This window comes from Pristis pectinata, chromosome 4, assembly GCF_009764475.1.
Source record: "Pristis pectinata isolate sPriPec2 chromosome 4, sPriPec2.1.pri, whole genome shotgun sequence".
NCBI lineage: Eukaryota > Metazoa > Chordata > Chondrichthyes > Rhinopristiformes > Pristidae > Pristis > Pristis pectinata.
In genome coordinates this window covers 95,794,467-95,809,543 of record NC_067408.1, presented here as the reverse complement: position 1 = coordinate 95,809,543, position 15,077 = coordinate 95,794,467, and the positions used below count along the sequence as shown (strand labels likewise).

At 37.3% G+C, this 15,077-nt stretch overlaps 1 protein-coding gene across 3 annotated transcripts in view; it reads left to right on the top strand.

Annotated features, from left to right (window-relative positions):
- LOC127569346 (HMG box transcription factor BBX) overlaps positions 1-8,677 on the top strand; it is a 121,974-nt gene extending 113,297 nt beyond the window's left edge. The window contains exons 10-14 of one of the 3 annotated variants that reach the window (XM_052013902.1): positions 83-231; positions 3,742-3,813; positions 4,798-5,001; positions 5,929-6,136; positions 8,068-8,677. In XM_052013902.1, the coding sequence (XP_051869862.1) occupies positions 83-231; positions 3,742-3,813; positions 4,798-5,001; positions 5,929-6,136; positions 8,068-8,155 (721 nt within the window). In that variant the 3' untranslated portion in view covers positions 8,156-8,677. The remainder of the gene's footprint in view (positions 1-82; positions 232-3,741; positions 3,814-4,797; positions 5,002-5,928; positions 6,137-8,067) is intronic. The other 2 variants (XM_052013903.1, XM_052013904.1) reach the window with 2 other exon arrangements.
- Positions 8,678-15,077: the final 6,400 nt, after the last annotated feature.

Sequence of the window (15,077 nt, the reverse complement as noted above, 5' to 3'; positions counted from 1 at the left end):
AAGGGAGAAACTACTGAGGTTTGATGATTTGGCCGGGTTTCTGATGATAACCAGGATTTGAGAATTCTTTCTTTCCTTCCAGCTTAGGGAATCTAGAGCAGGAATTTGAAAAGAAATTCAACAGCCTTCCACAATACAGTCCAGTAACCTTTGATCGCAAGAACACAACAGTGACAAGGAAAAAGAAGAAGAATAGGAGTGGATCCACTGAGCAACAGAAATGTGATAAAGGTGGGACTAGAGGGTATGAAGTATTCAGGGGGTATTTTAATCTTGATGTACAGAAGTAGAAATGCCATGTATTGGCTATGGTTTTACTGTTCATTGCCATTATATTTCAGTAATAGTAATTGCCACATCATGCTGCTTATATACTTTGCAGGAAACCCTGCAAACACTTAGCAAGTCAGACAGTACCTTTGGGCAAAGAAACATAACTAACCTTTCAAAATGAAGACCTTTCATGGATGGTTATCAAACTGAATCATAACCTTCCAGGTGAGGTAGCGCTTCACCTGTGAATCCGAGTGGGTTATTTATTACATCCGGTGCCCTTGCTGCGGCCTCCTCTACATCAGTGAGACCCGACGCAGATTGGGTGACCACTTTGTTGAGCACTTTCACTCCATCCGCCACAAAAGCAAGGATCTCCTGGTGGTCAGTCACTTCAATTCTGCATCCCACTCCCACACTGACATGTCTAACCATGGCTGCCTCTACTGCCGCGTTGAGGCCAGATGCAAGTTGGAGGAGCAACACCTCATATTCTGCCTCGGAAGTCTCCAAGCTGATGGCCTCAACATTGATTTCTCTAACTTCTGGTAACCCCTCCCCTTCCCCCACCCCTCCCCCTTTTGTTTTCCCTTATTCCTGTGGCCCACTCACCCCTTCTCTTTCCCTTCCCCTGCACTCATGACCTGCCCATCTATTCCCCAACTCCTTCCCTTTTTTCCATGGTCTACTGCCCTCTCCTACCGGATTCCTCTTTCTTCAGCCCTTTGCCTCTTCTACCTATCACCTCTCAGCTTCTTACATCACTCCCTTTCATCCCCCCCTCCACCTCCCACCTCCTCCCCCTCTCACCTGGACTCACCTATCACCTATCATCTTCTTATTGTGGCTTCTGCCCTCTTCCTTTCCAGTCCTGATGAACGGTCTTGACCCGAAACACCGACTGTTTATTTCCTTCCATAGATGCTGCCTGATCTGCTGAGTTCCTCCAGCATTTTGTGTTTGTTGCTCCAGATTCCAGCATCTGCAACATCTCTTGTGAAACATAACTCTATCTCTCACTCCACAAGTACTTCCTGACCTGACAAATATTTACATTAAGTATGTTTTTATTTCAGGTTTGCAGTATCTGCAGTGGTTTGATTTTGTACTACTTCATCTTAAATAGACATATTCAGTTACTTTACACCAATGCCCCAAAGGGAATAAAAAGGACCCAAAGTATTTATGTCTCCATTATTTACAGAAAGTACCATGGTCCTTTACAAGGGCATAATAGGACTTGTCTTTGCTTAGCTAGTTGAAGAAAGATTCAGGTCTTGCATGAGGAAAAGGATGCGGATGACTTTAGAAAGGGAATGCCAGAGCAGAGATCCTACATACCAGAAGACATGCCTGCCAATAGTGGAACAAAGAGAAGAAGGAGACATTCACAACATGCAAGAGTTAACAGAACTGAGCTTAGGCTGATGCTAGGTCCAGAAGAGGTTAGTGGTATGGAGGGGTAGATCACTAAACATCTGGATGAGTATTTCAGATTGGTAGCATTGGGGGACCAATAACTAATTCCTGCCTTGATTGGGTTATTGGATAAGTTGGGTGAAGTCCAGAATTACATCTGCCTTGCACGTTTGACCCGACCAGTCTATCACCTGAAATCTACAGTGCTCCCTCCAACAAGACTAGTCAGTGCTATCACAGTAACTGTGGCCAGATTGGCCACAAGCCTGATTGTAATGGATAAACTGCTCCTCAATGTGATCTTTCATCCACCTCCCTTTTACAAGAGGCGAGCATTAGAGTTAAATTGAATGAAGTGAGATTTATCTGATTTGTAAGCTAGGTCTTTCCTCAGACATCAGGGATGCAACAGTCCATTTCTGGGACGTCATCTGGGGAACAGAATTGATTCTCCTTCTCATTAATCCCCCATAGCTTTTTTCAACCTTCTTCCATTCAGTCCTACCTAGCGGATCCATCCACAGTGTCATGGTCTTGGTTCTAACTGTAATTCTCAAAGGAACTAGCCCTTGCCAGTATTGACTTTGTTTGTTGTACAATCAACTGATGGCTGTGAGCCCAGACGTGAGCATTGCCCCCACCCCCCCCTCCTCCACACACAAATTCATTGGTTGACCCAGGGTTATCAATAGGCATTCTTTTAAGTAAAAAAATATTTTATTTCTTTCTGATAGGTCTTTGCCTTATCAATCCTCCTCTCCGCGCTGGCTCTAATGTTACTTTGTCATTACCTCTGCAGTTTCTGCCTCAGTTTCCGATGATCTTATCTTGTGTTCCTGATCTTGGCTCTACTTTGGATCTGTGCTTTGTGCACCTCATATTCCCTCTGCTCCTACTCCTTGCTGTCTTTCTTTTCTTGGGCTGTTCCTCTTCCACGATTGGATCCTATTCCTTATCTATGCTTTTCACCTCTGCTCAAAATGAGGAGGATTGGCAGTGTAGCTACTGAGAAGGATTGAGCTGGAGAACCTAGAACTAGAGATCTAGAGATAGATCTAGAACTAGAGACCTGATCCCTCTGGAGGGGGGATCAGGATGGGAGTGAAATGAAGAGACTTTTCTTTAGGCAGAGTCTTTGGAGCTCTCTACCTGTAGAGGGCTGTGGTTGCACAGTCACTGAGTATGTTTTAGGCTCAGATGGATGGGTTTTTGGAGATTTAGAAGAGAATTAGATTTGAGTGAGGCATACAATCAACTGCATTTTTATAAATAAGCAGGCTTGAGGAGCTGTATTGCCTTCTCCCGCTTCTGTTTCTTGTGCTCTTATGTCATGAGGTTGCTGGATTGTTGAATGTGTAAGCCCAGAAATTTCAATGCACCCAAATGCGTGCTCTAGATGGGCGTTAGATTAGCATGCAAAAAAATCTTTTAGTCATGATTCTCCCCTGTTAATTTTTTTCTGAAGGTACCTTGCACCTTTTGTATTTGGAACCAGCAGTGAGGGTTTGATTATAGGCAGAGATTTAAGTAGGAGGGTAAGTGGTCAGGTGTAGAGTTAACTACTTCAGGGATGGGGTCTGAGAGTCAGAGCTATTGATAGGGCAAAAAGTAATTTGTGACATCAAACAGGGAGGAGATTACAATGCGTAGCTGCTTTCAAACACACAAATTTTACACGTAACCAAGAACCGATTTCTATCAACTGATCTCAGTACGGACAGAGCTCATTTTTCTGCAATATTATCAGTTATGATAATAGATATGATCGTTAACGACAATCCTTCAAAATCAACAAAATCTGTATGTTTGCACACCTGGCCACAGCCAATAATGCTGTCATCAACATAGTCTCCTTTATTAATTATACCGAGATAGTTAACTGTATTATCCTTGTAGTGCAAGTGATCAAAGCTAATGTAAAGAGTGTAAAGATTACCTATATCCTCATTTTCCATAAATTGGAATAGATTATGGATTTACCATGTATTAGGCATCAATTTGGTGAAGGCCAGCATTTTCTTTTTTTATATTTTTATTTATATTTTTTAGGATCATCTCCATCTCAGAAAATAGTCAGCAAGTTTAAACACCAAAAGGACACACTTCATTTAACTGATAAAGGTACTAAAAAGGTTAACTTTGCTGTATAATAAATTTTTCTCATGGGGGGGCAAAGGTCAAGTTAAGGGACAGCGTGATTGCAGCTCTTGAACCTTTCAGAGTTATTGTATGGTCCAGGTTCAGCATAAGAGCTGTAAGTGCAATTATTCACGTAAGAAAGCATGGACAGAAATGTGCACAAGAAAAATTCCCAGTGGATGTTACACACACCAAAACACACATAAATTTATACATAATGATCTAAGTGCCCACTTGAGACCGTTGGGTTATATTATGACATTGTAATCTGTTAGATAGTAATTAAATCCATGGTAATCATTGTCTGGTAACCTCTACATATTACAATGGTCATTAATTACAATGGTTATGAGACAGATTATGCTTCCTTTCAAGTGGAGCATCCATTAGAATGGATTACTGCAATAAAATTATTTCAAAGCATTTGTTATACTATTAGTTCTTAAAAGATGTACTGCTTTATGTTACCAGTAATACTGACTAAATAGTGTGCAACCATTCCTAGGTAGATAAAGTTAAAGCAGAGTAGACTTCAGTACAATGATTTTGGAATTGAATTTTGAACTTTCTCCGATGTCAGGAATCTAAGATTAAAAATATAGTTTAATGAACCTATTTGTCACAGAATGAATAGACATGAATGTTTAGATTCTAATTGTAAAAGTGTTTCATTTCAAATAAAGACAAACATTCTGATGTTCTCTGCAATGGTACTGCATGTAATTAGGCCTCCTTTTAGATCAAACAGTTTCTTCAGTTGAAGACACTAATTAAAAATTGCTGCCTGTGTAGACTATTTGTTCAAAGTCCTTCACAAACAAATCAATAAGGGAAATCTAACCATTAAGGTATAACTTGGCATTAGAACGTAGATAAATATATATGTACATTGTCACTGAATAAGCTAACAAAATAACCTTGATTCAAGCTCATATTTACAGCTGTGGTGTTTGTAATTTAGCATAGTTGTTTCTTCTACTTCAGCCATAGTCCCACAAGATACAAACTCCGAGGAACATGCAGAGAAGGTAGACCGTGCACAGTCAATTCCAAGCAGTCTGCTAACAGTGACACAAGAACCACTCGTTGGCAGCCAAAAGCGCAAGGCCAGAAAAACAAAAATAACACACTTAATCCGAACAGCTGATGGACGATTGTCACCTGCAGGGGGTGAGTATATAATGGCCAGATTTTACAGTCAGTTGCAAAGAAACTAAGTTTGTCATTGAATATAAACTGTCCACATAGACTTTTCTATGGGCCTTTGAATGACCGCTTGAAATATTCTATCTGAATGGCTTACTGGTCCCATGAAAGGGAATTATGTTATTTATGTAGTGTGTCTAGAGTTTTAAATGGGACAACTGAAAATTGTTGGTAGGTTCTCTGGAGAACATTGTGAAGCTTATCAGTGAGGTTTATCAGTAACCTGGCCATGCTCTCAATGTTACAATTCTGCATGGTAACCACTGTAACCCTATACCTAGTGTCTGGCTGTCAAGGGCAGAAGGGGGCTTTACATATGTATACTTAACACGTGCAAAGATTTGCTGCCATTTAGTAAGTGTTTTAAAATGTATGAAAGTAATCCTAGTTAAACACATTTATTTCTCAAAGTATTTAAATAGAACCTGTTAAATGTATAAAGTGCACTGATGATCTTCCCAAAAGGACCTACACAAAGTTATCTGGAATCCATGGAAACAGCAGCAGAAAGTGGATGTGTAACTTCACCTTAAATGTAGGTTCTTTTGGCTAACAAATCTGAGACAGCTCCATTGTATCTTTTAGATGTTAAAACAATCCGTCCTATGGTGAGTCTCTGATCTCTCAGGTATAAGCAACATTGAGAAGTTAGCATGTACCCACAAGGAAGGATAATGGGCAGACCCAACCATCCATTCTCCATGCACGTATCTGCTGTGATTAGCGTCATTGATTGATTCCACAATACCATTGGCAGAGACTCAATCTAATATGGATATGTGGAGTGGAATAAAGCAGTGAAACTAATTCACTTTTTAATTGTGCTGCCATTTTAATATACTTTTCCTTTTCAATGTTCTGTGTCTCAAAATTGCTGTTCAATTTCTGCAGATCTAACAAAGGAGAAGATGTCATGTAAACAGGAGAAGAAAAAGCAGCCAGTGAAGACAGATGCTTTGATGAGTGGAGTCACCTACAGTAGCTCAGAAACTGAACAGGCATGCAGTATTTCACCAGAAGTGCAAACTTCATCTGCTATCCCAACATTCTTCAGTTTAGCTGCCTTGGCAGAGGTTGCAGCAATGGAAAATGCACACAGGTGAGATAACAAATAGCAGAGCGATAAAAAGAACTGCTCACAAGGTGAAGACAATGTCAATAAATGGACAATATCGCAAAACCATCAGACAAAAAGTACATACCAAATCATTTAATAATCTATTTTACAATTATTTTTATTGAAAAAAAATGATAATAATGACCCAGATTATGCAGTTAGCAGTGAGACACCCAGATTGACACTGACTAACAAAGAAAAGTTTCTTTTGTTAACTTTTTTGTTTAAAAACTGACTGACAAAAAAAAATTAACTCTGCAGTTACCCCAGTGAGAATTTGCCAGATGAAGCTGACCTGTGGTGAGACCCTACAGTACAGCAAAGCCCCTGAAACATAAATGCCATTCTGTGGGAGCCACAACAGATACAACTGCAAAACAGTTTGTAAAGACTTCCACAAGTAGATAAGCTGTGTCCCCCGCTTTTCATCAATATAAATTTTTTAATATATGAAAAAATTAAAAGTTAAGTCATATTAAACACCAAGATAAATTAGAAAAAAATAATAAACCTAATTCCTTGCAGCTTTTCTCCAGTAACTTCAGTGGGGAAGAACTCCCCTTATTCAAGTTGTGTGAAATTGCTGCATCTTTCCACTCTGCCTCTGGACTCAGTCTGAAGTTCAATATTGGAGCCAGTTCAAGAAACATCAATAAGATTGGCTTTATGGCATTTTCCCATGCAATCCAGCCCATCAATGCTTTTCACAGTAACTTTTTTTATGTTCATGTTTTGTGATTTATTTAGGATAATTTCATTGGTTATCTACTTATACATGTCTGTCTGACTGACTAATACTAGTCAGGGGTGTTTTATCTAATGTGCACATGAACATTGGTATTTCCTCCACAGAACCAGGTTCATATGCTGTATAATATTTACTGTTCAGCCTTTCACCTGTCCATAGGACTCTTGAGGTTCTCTGGTTAGTGGGTTCCAGAGGGAGATCAGAAGAGCAGACCTATCCTTGGAAAACAGGCAACCCAGGATCATCCCTATCACTTGAGACTTTATTCAAAACCTCATTTCACACACCTACTATTGCATATATTCATTCTCATTCTCTCTGTCTCTCTCTCTCTCACACACACGCGCACACACACACACACACACACACACACACGCACACACACACACACACACACACACACACACACATTGCGTCACTTATACACAATAAAAAAACAGTCACACCAGTCACACACACGCTTACTTTTATGCAGTCAGTATTAGGTAGACATACTTGTGTACACACACACACATGCCTGCGCACAAACAACAAGCACAGACACCGGTTCACTCACATACTTAGGCAAACATGAATTCTAAACAGTGCATTGAAGGGGATAAGACCAATAAAGTAGATCTCCACCCTCAAAGACTGAAGAAGTGTATGTCTTTAATGACAAAATATAATAAGAATGATGCAGCTGTGAGGTCTTCCTGCCGTCAGTTGTTGGGACCAAATTACTATGACCCTGCCCCATGCCTTGTGGTCACACATTCAGGCTTCATAACTGAATGAACCTTTTACCACCATGTAGCTTGCAATGCACTGCCAGTGTTGGTGCCCTTCCCTAGGGCTACCCAGTTTCATGCAGTAAACTAGACTGCAGGTGGAAGGAACTAAGGCCCAGCTTATGGTTCTGATAGGTCTTTAGAAGGCCTTTGAACTGTTTCCACATGTTTCTGATAATCATAGCCATTGAACACATTTGGAGAAAATAGTTATTGAAAGAAAAATCTGCCCCATTATTGAAAGTTCAGTCAACTTTTAGTTGAATGCAGACTTGTCAGTAGATGCACCATTGCAATAAATTGAGTCCCAAGGAAATCTGGCATTAGAATTCAACTAATTAAGACACCTTGTTTGTTTCTGTTATACTGATTCTCAGTTTATCTTTCATCTGCAGAGGCCAGCGTGCAGTTTCTCTGAACCACGATGGACAACCCAAGGAAATGGCACAAACCCCAGTACTTATCTCCTGTGCAGACCAATAATCCATGATTGATTTGTATTCCAACAAAATCTGCAACACAGGAGATGAGTCAGTAAGGCCTGATATTGACTGCATTGTGGGAGTGTCGTCTTTCCATGGCTGGACAGTGCAGCTGGGAGGCACAGGCTGAGTATCGTCCCATAGACAGGCTCAGAATATATATGAATGGGGCTAATCCAGTTTCCTCAGCTTTTGCACCCAATCTGAAGACAACTTGGTTATATTAAAAAATTGTTGTTACACAGAACAAAGGGCCATGAAATCTTCTGGCAACTCTTGCAGTTGGACGCTGCGCGATTAGAGTGTGAGCTACTCAAATTTGCTGCAACTTTTAGCTTTTCTCAAGTAACACTGATGCACTGTGCTAGTGACTAGATATCGTCAAGTTCTCTTTTTTTCCCTTTTTTAAAAAAAAGCACATTATGATTTAAGTTTTACAAAAACTGTGTAATCATGAACTTCTGCCTGATCACTGAGATGATGGTGGGAAGAAAATATATTATTAAAAATACTTTACATTTTGCTCATTACATTAAGAAATTTTATTTCAACAGCATCATTATTTAGTTGAAAATATCTCTTAATCTGTAGTTGAGTTTAATAGCGAATCTGCCTCTAAACAGATGGTACTTTTTTTTACACATTGTTTTTGCTTGAGTTATTTTCCATAATGACTTCATACCTATTTTCGCTTCCTATTGCTAAACCTCACTGACCCTACACTGGGCCAGTTTACTGGACATGACTGTTTTCCTATATACTGTTAAGATATGTACAATAATTTGCTTATTTTTTTAAGCAATTAGGCACTAATAGTGGCATAAATCCTGTAAGCTTTTTAGGTCCCAACTGTTGCACTGCTGTGTTTTTTACAGTGAATGATTATTATGATGGTTGTAGGGTTACTAATTCAGCAAATTACTGAAGAGAAATTCAGGTTTTATTTCAGGTTGCAGAAGTATATCAGCACAAAGAAATCAACATCTTCTGTCAGACCAACAGCTAGAATTACTGATGTTTTGTACTACATAGTTTAAATGCAAAATATTTTCTTCCTATGTTGGCTGAAGATCATGTTACCAGAATGGAAAACAACTTGGGATTAGAAAGAGCATTTCAAAGTAGTTGTTCAAATTTTTGGGGTGGTAAAGTACTCGACACATTCAAACACAGTTCTTATGCAGTTCAGTGAAGTCACAGTAATACAGGTGCAATTATGAGCTGCATTTTAAGATTGTTAGCTCATCATCTTGATACTGATAATCCTGAAAACAGACTAACACTATGCAAGTATTAGTCTGTTTTCAGGAAATTCACAAGAATTATTTAATGTTTAATAAGCAGCACAGAATGGAATAGTACATGCTGTTCACAGCAAAGAAGTTTGTTATTTTAGGAGATTTTGATTGCAATTTGTAATAAATTGGTACAGTTATAATGAAACAAATATATCCAAAGAATTCCAACTGATTATCTAAAACATTTTTTTTCTGGATTAGATCTGAATTAATCCTAAATTTGATATGGCTCTTATGACTAAAATATTAACATGGGCTTATTTAGTCAAAGTCCTAATTTTAGTACATCTTTTGACAAAATGATCATATTTCTAGCAAGTTAATTCGCGATGTTAAGCTTTCGGCAACAATTTCAGTTTCCAAGAATAATATTTTAGATTGATGACTAATGAATAGAATTAGTGAATTCAAAAGAGTGGAAGAATGACAAAGAGCCTTCGATGCATATGATATTCTTACAGAGTTCTAAAATAAGATACACTTCACCTTTCCTTTTAATAAAATCTATCATAGATTCAAAAGCAATCTTGACTGTCAGATTAATAAGCTTTTTCACACTCAGTAAAGGAACTTGAGTTGTCCTCGTGAACTGCCAGACAGACACTTTGAAGATCTATTGTGCTTGTCTCAAAGAAGGATTGTGGTAATGTTGGTCATTCTCAGGACTTCTAAAACTGATATAAAAAGCTTTCCATTATGTCTGAATGGTACAAGCCATCATGACCCCCTTTTTATTTTGATTTGCATTCTTGTGCTATATTTGTTGATCTCACTGACAGTTCTACATTTTATCTTTATCCCAGCTATTATCTGCCAGTATGAGGGCCAAATAAAACTATTGATGAGGACTTATACCCAATAGATGACCCAATAACTTCTTCCAGCAGCACGTGCCACTGAAAATAATAGTATGTGGACACCGGATGAGGCCAGAAATAAGCTCACCTGTGTTAGTTCTGCAGTGAAATCATGGTGAAGGAGAGGCGTTTGGGATACATGGGGAAAATAATAGCTGTGATTAAATGCAGAGCCCACAGAATCAAAATAAAGGAGCAGATGGAGGAATTTGGAGGGAGTTAGATTGTCTACAGTATGCAAAGCACAGCAACCTGGATACATCTACTTGTGCGACTTCAGATAAGGGAAAGATATACTTCACTGTCAGAGGAACCTTCAGCTACTAGAGCGTATACTGTTTTGTTATTGGACACTTGCAACCTACCACAGGTTTCACTTCAATGTTGTTAGTTTATGGTTCATATTTTAACTTTGAATAGATTAGGGAGGGTCAAATAAAACGATTAGTAAGTTCTAAATTTTGCGCAGATACATAGAATTGATTCACCCTGGATCCGCAAACGTCATTCAGAAAATCAATCTATCAAGTTCTTTACCAAAGTGGAGTCTTGGCTGGAGAGACACAAACCTTAGGATGAGTTTTGGAACTGGCTCCTACACATTATCATCAGGGAATTTAATGAATCAGAACTGTTGATTTGGGTTGCAATACCAAAATAGGCACATGTGATTTTTGAAAGCTGTGGCTGTACTACTTTATTCTGAGCTTTGGTCATCACTGTTGACACAGAAGATTGATGCACTTTTTTTCAACAGAACAATATATGAAGGTGTAAAGCAAACATCCCATTCTTTCCCTGAGTGTAATTTGAAGTTCACCATTAATTTCTCTAGCCGCAGAGTACAGGCTATGATTAGGCACAAAGTAGCTAGAACAGTCCATCCTGGTAACATGATCCTTTATACAATTGTATACCGCTTTATACAATATTTTGTTTCTCTTTTCACTCTAGCTGTAAATAACATCTTGTTAAAGTTTTGTGAAATTGTCATCCTTCGCTTGTCATTAGAAATAATGTCTTTTCCTTGTTGTAGAAACCAGCTTTTGCCCAAAGTCTAGCTAATATTTAAAAATGGAGAAGTACACAAAAGTAACTGTATTTAAATGTTACAATGCTTTTTCACAAAAGTTGAGTATAATGATAAAAATGTCTACTTTTTATGCCTGACCAAGTAGAATACAATTCATTGTATTTTTGCATTTATTTTGTTTGTTTTACTGTTAAGTGACGTTTCCATGACATTGATAGGTGGGATATGGAGTTTAAAGATTAACTCCTTTCTTTGACTTATAGCAAGAGAGTGTGACTATTTTGAAGTATAGCTTATTGCACTTGATATCACTTTTTTTAGCATGTGAAAAGACTGCAAAATTTGATCACCAACATAGATGTGTGAGTTTTTAAAAGCGGTAACGGAATGCCTATCAGCTGTCCTGGTGCCTATTCTGGGAGTGTGCCCATTTGCTTACAAAGAAGAGCTTTAACATTCATGGATGAGCAAAGCAAACAACAGGGAGAATTGATAAATCATATCTATGTAATATTGCTTCTGTTTTCACTGCGGTAAGTTATTATGTTGGAAGCAGTGGGAATAGCAAGAGTTATTACAGGGTGAATGTACTGTTCTTGCCACTGTTGTGCAGAAGTGGACAGTAGGATGGATATTGTTAGGTTTCAGTTGTGGCTCAATATTTCCTTTTATGAAACATTAGGACACTTAAATTTTGCCCATTGTGCATATTTGAATGGACACACCATGTGAAACTTGGGTCTATGCCAGAAATTTCTCCAGGCTTCTGCTCCAATGCCATAACTTTAGAAGGAGTTTGATGAAAACCCTGTATAAACTGATGAACACAGTTCTGTGGGAGTAAAAGCAGGAATTCCCACAGTAGAAATTTAACAACCAGGCAATTAACCCTCGTATGCACTCAACTTCATTACCATCTTCAAACAAATAACTTTTTTCGTGGAATTTGGTTTGTTGAGGTTTTGGTATTGGATATAACTATTGGAAAAATTCCTAGAACATTTATAAATTTAGGATTACATGTTACCAAATTTTATTTTGATTATTTAAAAAAAATATGCTGAATCATTGAGGGTTGTTCTTAAATCAGTTCAGAAATGATTTCTACATAGAAAACGTCCTATTATATTTCTTTTAAATGAGTTGCAATAATAATTTCGTAAGGCTTCTAAATTGTTCCTCCCACTGGAGTTGCTTGTGATTGATAAGTGTAACTAAAATGATATAATAACCCGTAAATCTACACGGTATTACAAGTTACACTGTTAGTTGTAGCAACTTAAGAATTTCCATTAATATGTATGGGAATAGTCCAGGCAGTTACAGCCTATATGTACAGAGGATTTATCTAATCCTTGATTTAAGTGTTTTATTTACAAAGCATCACATGCATAATTTATAGTAGTGTATTTTAAATAGCTTTTGGTATTAAGAAATGCAATAACCAATCACTTTTTTCCATTGTGAATTCAATGGATGAGACAGTTATAAGGATAGAATTGTATGTATATTTGGAGTTCATCCTCCTATAGAAAAGGTAGAAAGCAATTGAGCAGTCTTAAAAGCATAACTCCATTACCTACGTACAGAGACGAGAAATATGACTAATTCTGATTGTAAACAGTTAGCCCAGTTAAATTTGTTGAAGACCAAGTTGATAAGTCACTCAACTTTTCAAAGCCCATGTCATAAAAATAAATAATTGTTAAGCTGAACATTAATAGGTTTATAGTTAAAGAGTACTCTGAATTAGAATGGAAATGGCAGCAAATTATTACTGCCAAGTAATTAATAATTCATTCAGATAAGAGACCCTGGGATGTTGATCTAATTTCATTGTGGATGTGAAAATATGCTTTCTAGATGGAATTTTGTAATTCAGATATAACATGCACATTTTTATCGTAGATGTTTATTTTAAATGATGTTAGAACTTTAACAGATAATATAACGTAATTTCTTTTTTACCTTCTACTGTAAGGCATATTTCAACAAACTCAAAATGTGCAGTGTCTAGAAGACAATTATTTGGCCTTAAGAATGCTTAGGTTTTTCTTAAATTGGAATTGAAAACAAAGACAGCTTTACAAATTTATACTTTTTAATATTGTTATGTCTTAGTTATAATTGCTGCAGTAACATTGTAGCCAAAGGGTTCATTTGTAATAGTATTTCTTACACATTGTTTGAAGCTGAATTGAGAAAATGTTTAATTTTAAAAAATATATCTACTGAAAGGAGAAATAAGTCTACTTACCCAGTTGTGTGTATGAACTAACATCTTTTATATCATACCCCTTTGGTCACAGGTTGAAGCCTTGGCCATAGTAACTGGTCCAGTAGAACACCCAAATAATGAGAGGATATATAGTGATAAAACATTGCCTACCTACCATTAAAAGCACGGAGTGTGGCCTACAAAGGGAGGCAGAGAGCTGAGTAATGCACCTAATGTTATTGACCAAATGTATGATGCAATTTAATAATTTATAAATACAAATTTGTTTTTGGCCAATTAAAATGATTCCAGTAGTATATTTGTAAATGGTGGCTCAACAAGTAAACTGAAATATTTAATTTTTTGGAAGGGGGTAAATGATGTAATAATGTACAGTTGATTTTAATTTTAATACCAAAAATACAGGGATGTTTTCTGATTCACAGGAAGTATTAAAGGAATTATATTTCATTAGAATAAAATGCAGATCTATAAATACTTAAGGCAGACATTCTGAACTATGTTGACTAACCTAGAAGACCAGCATTAATTTCTGTCAATATATGAACTATAACCTTTAGGCTTTGGTTGAAATATTCTAAAACTGTTTAAAGGAAGATCAGCGCCCTGCACACACTCATTCCAGACCAGCAGGGAAATGTTTGGACATACTTCTAATAATTGTCGATTGTTTTTGCACTTAAAATTGAAATTTCTAATGTTTGAATTAAGCAAGGCAAATAACACAGCAATATATGTATTCGATGCTTAAGATAATTAATATCAGACAATTTGAAATAAAGAACTTTGAATTAAGAGCAGACTGTGCACACAAAATTGCATTGTTTGCAGTTTCAATTTTACACATTCACAGCACCAGTTGAAAGACAGAATATGTCCATTGTACTCTGTTCACCAGTGATGAAATAAATCAGTTATGGAGCCCAAGAAAACAATAATTTAGTTTAATTGTTTATTGTCTTTCCAAAATTTTGTTTGAACCTTAAATTTTTTGATTAATATCCATTCTACTGTTGTTGTATTGTTCACATAGTTATTTTGATTCCAGTTAAAGAGTAGATTGGAGGCCTTGTTCAAATAGTGCTATTATAATACCATTCTTTGGGGTTCTCTTAAATGAAATGCCAACTATCCAGTAGTTAGAAGTGCATGGAAATGTTTGGAACACTTTCTTTTGACTATTAGTGTGAAGTGAACTTCCACTCTATCTCCCGAGAGCTGGAAAGAATGCACTGGCTAGCTTTCCTTTTAATTTGGGGAAGCTAGGTCACTGTCCCCGAATGAGCCAATGGTTTTGATATTAGCACTGCATTAAGAAAAGGCCATAAGTGTTTTTAAGAGAGACAGATCACAATCAGCGATTCTTCCCTTCAGTTTTTGGAGGCCTTTGATGATCCAGATATTTCAAATTGTTTATACTGGTAAAATGCAAGTTCAGAGTTTCAGATGCATTACTGTAATCATTGATACCAATAGTGCCATTATGGCAATGTTCT